Below are 7,625 nucleotides of genomic sequence, written 5' to 3'. Positions count from 1 at the left end.
CATTGCCAACGAGGGCTTCGCAGCCCTCGACAACCATTGTAAGAGAAGAAGGCCAAGAGAAAGAATGGAAAAAAAAATTAGAAAAAATATTTAAAATTTTCCACGATAGCTCTCGCCTCTGGTCAGCATCCATGTCGGCATCGACCGGCCAAAATTGGCTGAAAAAACTAAATTGTTACCAAAATAAAATAATAAAAAGGTTTATGACTGATTGGTACAGTTAAAATGTTTAGAATTAAATTAGTATAAATAACGTAGGTTTAGGACTTTTTTGGTTCTTTTCCGGTTGCGGGGAGTTCACTTGATACAGAGTTCAATAATAAATTGGCTACACATCTCTGTTTCCTCCGCAGCAGCTTCTTCGCCAGCCACCATTGTCATCGTGCATCTTTCACCATGGGACTTTGCTGATGCCCTTTTCAAAGTTGCTGCAGTTAGGAGCATACACTGCTTCTGTTCCTGTTTATATTTGGCCAAACGTTTCTATCCATAGAGTCGGCATAGCGTGTTTGGCGAGTCCGGAAAGACGAACTTCGATCTTGAAAGTTAAGCATGCTGCGTACTGCCAGTGCAATTGAGAGGGAAGTGGTATGCACTGAAGAACCCTGGCGCGTCGCAACGACTCGACTGCTGAACTTCTCGGTGTAGCTTGTGGACTGACACGGATCGATTTGTCGGTTCGCGCTTTCAGTGGCATGCAGATGGGCATTAACAAAATCATCGTTCGATCCATTAATCAAGCAACAGGTATCATGTTATCAATTGATGATCCATTTGTTTGAAGGAAAACTATTTTCAAAAAATTGCATTTCCGACTTTTTAGTGTTTAGATGACAAAAAACCAATCCAATTAGGGAAAATATATTCCATAGACGGTAAACAACGAGCTTACATCAGAAAAAATGAGTTCCTTTTTGGGCGAGAATGGAATGTTTCACTGAAATTTCGTGAAAAAGGTATATAAATTTCATGGAAATTGTTCGAGGAAGACAGTTCCTCATTGAAGTGAAAGTTGTGACGCCTGCTGTATCATTTTCCCTTGATTTACGGTCCACTTTTTTATTGCATGTGACTAAGGTCTCGTGAAAGCACAATTTCAATTGAAAAAAAGTAAAAAAACGAGTTCCTCCATTCAATTTTCTGTCAAATAATCTCGGATTTCTCTAAAGGCGATCTGCACCGACCTTTTGGAGCCAACGGTCTTGGCAGCAGAAGGCAGGGGCTTACTGAGTGGCCATGGATCGAACGAGCAGCGGCAAGGATGCAGAAGAAGAAGATGGAGGGCCGGTTCTCGCCGCGACTCCGTCGCCGGAGAGAGCGACCCTCCGTGAAATTTTGGTGCTACAGATTGTTCCAGCGTCCACCAAAATCTTCCTTCTCAATATGCAAAATCAGAATCATATGAAGTTGAGGATCTGAGTGACTGTGTTCTTTCTCCTGTTGAATTGTTCCTGAAGATCAAATGAGGAACTCGAGACTCGACGAATGATGGCCACTCCACACCAGGGAAAGAAGGATCGTTTTTCGACTTGCAAACCATCCGAAGTACGCGAGCTCTCTCTATTTTCGTCTATCGAATGGTGCAGCCTCACGTGAGTCACATGATCTATTGATTGATATGAAATGGGCTCACATGTATCGTGTGCATGCAATGCTTATTCTAAACACGGGACATTACTTGTCACGTGATCAATCGATATTTAGGAAGATCTTAGCGACCAAGAAGGAAATTGTTTGTGCGTATTTTGCCTATTAGGCGAACTGGGCCCAAGTGGGCCCATTCTCGCTCCCTCAACTGTTAAGAGCGCTCAATGATAAACTTTTTATTTCTTTATTTCTCTGTTTTTCTATTTCTTGGAATAGGTTTGAAATAGAAATCCGTTTGATAACGCAATTTTATTTTTCTATTTCTGGAACAGATTTATATTCCAAAAATAAATTTGAAGAAGAAATCAGAAATTAAAAGTTTTAACTTCTCAATTCCTAAAATAGAAATTGAGAAATCAATTTTTAGCCAGAAATCAATTTCTATTTTAAAAATTTTGTCATGTGCACCTTAAGTTTACGCATTTTAGTTTATTGAGATCTGTTTCGGTGATTAAAACAGTGCAATAAACTCCAATCAATGAATATCGGCCAAGCATGATAGCTCGACAATTCAAAAGTTACCTATCTTTCGTAAACACATAAGTTATTTTTGAATAGCAAGATTTAGGGTGTGTCATTGTCATAAGTCAAATCAAATATCACCCAGTAATCATACAATAAGGTTGGAAACGATGACAAATTGTTCATGTCCTCTCCTCTTTATTTTATATGAAAAATCGTTAAAACCGAATACAAAAATTTAACTTTCCTTTTAATTTATTGATAAAGTTAACGTTCTTAATTTGTGAAACTTATTTTAAATTAAGGGTTAATACCCTGAAAAACCCCAAACCGGTACACTTGTGACAAATTTACCCCAAACTATTTTTGACCACCAAAAACCCCAAACTGGTATACCTTTGACAAATTTACCTCAAACCGGTACACTTGTGATAAATTTACCCTATGTTAGTTTTTGTTAAATTTTATTCTCAAATTATTAAGTTAAATGGCACGTGACAGTTAACCGGTATACCAATTTAGGATTTTACATTCCGTTTGTTACAGTTTACAATTTTTGTGATTTTTTTGTGGTATTAATCCAATTTAGCAGAGGGTATATTTGTCACAAATTTACCAGTTTAGGATTTTTTGCAGTCAAATAAATTAGTTTTGAGTAAATTTGTCATAAATGTACCAATTTATGGTTTTATATAGTCGATCGGGGTAAATTTGTCACAAGTTTACCGGTTTGGGATTTTTCATAGTCAAAAAAATAGTTTGGGGTAAATTTGTCACAAAGTGTCTGGGTTTGAGGTTTTTCAGAGTATTAACCCTTTTAAAAAAGAAATTGATCTGAATGTACATATGGGAAATCAAGTTAATTCTCTAACAATTAATTGGAATGAACATATACAAAAATTTAACCTTCCTTTTAATTTATACATATGTATAATAAATATATATCTATATATATAGTCAAAACCCAAGTCCCCAAGGTGCTCTGCATCTCAAAACCCTAAGGAAACCCATCCGATTCTCACAGCTCGCCCTGTACATTTCTCGAAGGCGCATCAATGGCGGACTCCGTCGTGTCGCTCGACAAGCTCAAGGCCTTCTGGCGCTCCCAGGTCCACGACGACGCCAACTGGGCCTCCAACATGGTCTCCTCTCTCTCTCTCTCCCCCCCTCGCATTCCTGTTCTTTTCTGTTTTACCAGGCTCGAGAATGGTTTTAAGTTTTGTAGTCTGAGAACAAGAATGATAGGGGGTCTGTCCTTTTGGATTCTTAGGTTGTAGATGCGAGTTGAGATGGACTGGTGAATGCGTTTCTTGAAGAGGGTTGCTTCTGGTTTTCGCATTTATATAACGATTTAGGAGGCTCTGTGCGATCGAACTATGCTGAGAGACTATACAGGTTTGCTGCATTGCTGTAACTTTTCTGGTTGAGCTTTTCGCTGTCGTGATTAAGCTATGGGGACTGGTAAGCTGGGCAGTCGGATTGGGTTGGGAGGTTGTTCTGAATGGGATCGTTTGATTCAGGCCCCTCATGGTCTATTGCTATTGCTTGGTGTCTTGTTATTATATTCTTAATGCGACTAACCCTGTAGCCTGTTTGTCGTTGAGAATAATGGATCGTGATCATTGCAACTGTGGTTGCGGATTCGGAATCTGAGGTCTCGAAGGCCTATATCTGCAGGAATTTCTTTGGTCGTAGTATCTAATTGTATTCTCCCATTTTTCTGTGCTTTTTTGGGTTTTTTTTCCTTATTTCCACCTCTTCTTGGACAAAAATGGGATGAATTAGTTACACGAAAGTGAAGTAGTATGTCAACTTGTGAGAAGTTGTTTCTGCTTGCTTTGAGTAGTCAAATGGTCAACCAAAATGAGATCATCTTCAGATTTTTTGGTCGACTTCATTGAATTTTTGTCCGCTGCCACATTATATCGTCCCTTTGTAGGGGCCTGTGATTCGGGACAATGGAACACTTATATTGGTTATGTGCTTTGTGCTTAAAACTTTTTTCATGTGATATTAGGTCGACATCCATTATGCTAACTTCTGCCAAAGTCATCCTTTATAGTCTTGAATGTGTGTTAGAGCCACATATTTGCCTGAACTAGTGATTGTTGTGGTCTGTTGTACAGTTGCTGAAGCTCACCTGGAAGGTGTGGCATTCATGTTGAGCAGTTTAACAAGCATGTATTGACTGCATTTCGAATAGAATTTTGTTCTTTTGTTGAGAAACTTAGATGGGCTGAGTGAGAGAATGTTACGATGTTGCTGCAAGTTGGTTATAAACACTGAGTGAATTCTTATTTTTCCTAGGTTCGTACCACTTTTGATTTTTCAGTCAAGTGATATATGGTTTCTTTCTGCAGAACTTGCTGCGAGCAGTGGGGTTGTTTGCAGGCTCAATCATCCTTATGCGGCAATGTGGTGATCTCATGGCAGTATGAGGGTGGATAAATGCTGGTGATCAACTTGGTGAACAGAAAAGCTCATTCATTTCGTATTTCAAATTGTCTTTAAACGCAGTTGCAACAGGCAAATGACTATATGCCCTGTGTAGTGGATCAAATTACGCTTGTTCGGATAGATCTACACAGCTGCTTTTGCTGACTTGGTTATGGTTTGGCCTGAACTTTGATCTTGCAACTTCTGCTGCTGTGCGGGGTGAAAGTGGGTTTCGAATTTTCATACGGGGAAATGTCGAATGTTTGCTAGGTGGTCTGGCGCTTATCTATGTGAAAGTCTTCATTGGTGCTTCCAATTTTGTTGATTTGAAAAATTGCTTCTCTCTAGTAATTCATTACATCTGTATCTATCCACAAGTTACCCATTTGCATACATAACAATGTAAAAATTGCTTCTCCCTAGATCCGGTAACTGCCCATTAAAGATTCGTTTTGAAAAAATTGGAACTGGGAACAACCCATTGATTCTATGGATCCACCCGAGAAACGGACCATCAGTCCGGTCCAGGTGGGTCCATAGAACCAGTCGTGTCGAGCTTCACACTTGCTAAAAGATTACACAGTTGAATCACCTTATCAAAGACACTCTCAGTTGGAGCTAATGAATCAACAATATTAGTATATTAGGAAGTGTGTAAGCAAGAGAACACACTCACCAAATTTCTTATACGTGGGCAAACATAGATAGTAGAAGTAGCCTAGGGATTTAGGATTTTTCATTTTTTTCAAATTAAATATTAAATATGTGTGTGTGTGTGTGTTATTGGTTCGATCCGAATGAGCGGCTCTACAAATAGTGTTGGTCACATTACCTAAAGCTCTGTAATTCTTGTCATGCACATTGTTCATGAGCAGGGAAAGTTAAACTTAGGCATAGGCTCTGGTGTAGAACATATAAGATCAAATACTGACATTTGAAAGTCGGGCCCAGTTTGAATGGACCTCTCTAGTGTTTCAGAAAACTGAGTGGCCATCTATTCCCTACATTGGTTTACATATTGAGTTTAAGTGGACAGAAAGTCGAAATTCAAGTCATGTAACACGAGGGGTACAAGACGAACAGCATTAAGTCTAGAAAAAGTTCATTTTTTGGGCCAATCTCTTAGAATGCCTACTTTCCAAAGCTACTCCCACTTCAATCCGGGTGATTTGAAGATTAAGAGTCTATCTATTTTGCGAAAAATGAATTATTTAGAATACATTTTATTAAAAACGATTGCATATAAAAATGAAAGAATAATAAATATATTCATCGTCAGCAAAAATGGTTATGTATAATTTGTCATCGATAATAAAAATATTTTTACTAACTAATTATTCAAAAATGATACAACTAATCATTTTTTTTTTAAAATCAAATTATTCATTTTACATCCCAAAAAAAAAAAAAAAAAAAAAAACAAAGTCTAATCCTTATTGCTGCATCAAATTTCTACACAAACATAAGAGTGCTCAGATTGACCCACCAAAGATTGGTTAAGTTAATATCATAATGTAGGAGGAGCCAGCGGCGACTCTCGCAAAATTGCCTTCCGGAACTTAAGTCGAGGGGGAAGTTTGTAAATGTGTACGCATGCATGCATTCAAAGCTTGCTCCGGTGCTCCGCAAGCGTCATGTCATCGTTTATAACGGGCTAGATTGTCGTGTCCGTGACAAGTGTATGTGACAACAACAAACGTTTCTTCTCATTAGGAGATTTAGGTACAAAAAAAAAATCGTAAATTTCTCATCTAATGTCTGATTAAACAACTTGGAAATTCAAATTCTATGTAATTGAAAATGCTTAGCAAGTGTCTAAGCCGACAGCGATGCCGTTGGGACACCCTCCCTCCTTCAGTGCAAACCATTAAAGGCTTCTCTCCCTTTTTCAGTTCCACCGATGTCATCAATTCGTCTGGTGCTGACTGCTGAGATAACGTAACGTTGATAAAGGTCAAAGCCTCATGCAGACATCTCGTTATGGAGTCGCTGCAAACTTCGACGATTGTCGACGAGCCACCAAAAGAGACAACCTGCACCTCTCCGAGCTTTGGTAACTGCTTGCTGTCCCTTTGCTGTTTGCTCCCTCATGTTTCTCTTGTCTTGCATCTGGACCCGTCAACTTAACTCCACCGTCCTAAGCAACAGCGCTCTAAGAAACCTCTTTAGTCATCTTACCATCTTCTCTCTTGCTTCATTTTGGTAAGTCAAGGGAAAAGATGGCTAAGAAATCAAGGTATATCTTGTCGAATCCGGGTCCATAAGATATGAGTGTCGAATGCGAGCCACTTGTTTCAAACCCTGTTTTCCATATGGAGTCTTCGTGTTCGTGACATCGTCCGTACGGTATTCCTTCCATCATCTTTCTCTTCTTTTGGGACAATGCAGTGCGGTGCAGTGCACGCATCTCTGCTACTCGACGCGCCACACTGACACCCAAGATGCGGCGAGCTGCCGGGGTTTTTTGGAAGTTGGTCGGAATTCAGGGAAAGCTATTGAATATAAGCTTTGCTTAACCACGTAAGGGCCATAACCAATACATGAGATGTAATTCAAATCGCTATCAGCCTAAAACTTCATCAGCTGCCGTGACTCCAAGGTCCACTGCCCGCCACGTGTCGTCCAGGAAGGTCTGTGTTGTCGCCTCAAAAGGGAAACACCAACAAACACTCACCCTGCTACAATCACCCTCAAAGAACACTCTCATTTGCCATTTCTCAGCACCTGCCGTACTCGCTTTTGTACTAGAATCCCTGTCTGGTCGCCTCGCATTCTCTCTTCAACGCCGGTTTCAGGTTTTTCTCCAGGCGAGATCTTGCCGGATAAGTCCGTCTCAAGCCCGCTTCTCCGGCGGTCGCAGCCCTAGATAGTCCAGCTTCATCTCACCTTTTGGTACGTAAGATCTTGCGCTTGTTTCACGTGGTTTTGTGTTTCTCATGCACCACGGTTCTTGACAGTTCTAAGCTCAAGAGGGTCTCCAGATCTGAATCTATGAAATCTTGATTTACAGTGGAGAATCTTTCCCTGTAAAATCCGAAATCTAAAGATTCCAAGATCCTTTTCTTTTACAGTGCAACATC

General features: G+C 39.8%; 1 protein-coding gene across 1 annotated transcript; it reads left to right on the top strand.

Annotated features, from left to right (window-relative positions):
- Nucleotides 1-3,082: 3,082 nt before the first annotated feature.
- LOC104420621 (mitochondrial import receptor subunit TOM5 homolog) lies at nt 3,083-4,879 on the top strand. Its single transcript, XM_039306067.1, has 2 exons — nt 3,083-3,251; nt 4,470-4,879. The coding sequence occupies exons 1-2, from the start codon at nt 3,165-3,167 to the stop codon at nt 4,545-4,547; spliced, it is 165 nt and encodes a 54-aa protein (XP_039162001.1). The 5' UTR covers nt 3,083-3,164; the 3' UTR covers nt 4,548-4,879.
- Nucleotides 4,880-7,625: the final 2,746 nt, after the last annotated feature.

This window comes from Eucalyptus grandis, chromosome 2, assembly GCF_016545825.1.
Source record: "Eucalyptus grandis isolate ANBG69807.140 chromosome 2, ASM1654582v1, whole genome shotgun sequence".
Classification (NCBI taxonomy): Eukaryota; Viridiplantae; Streptophyta; class Magnoliopsida; order Myrtales; family Myrtaceae; genus Eucalyptus; species Eucalyptus grandis.
This window is presented reverse-complemented; position numbering and strand designations above follow the sequence as displayed.

Bases quoted from the DNA above. Each gene is read 5' to 3' on its own strand.
- LOC104420621 (XM_039306067.1), top strand. From the start codon at position 3,165: ATGGCGGACTCCGTCGTGTCGCTCGACAAGCTCAAGGCCTTCTGGCGC. The intron at 3,252-4,469 runs GTCTCCTCTCTC...TTCTTTCTGCAG, and splicing joins CCAACTGGGCCTCCAACATG to AACTTGCTGCGAGCAGTGGG.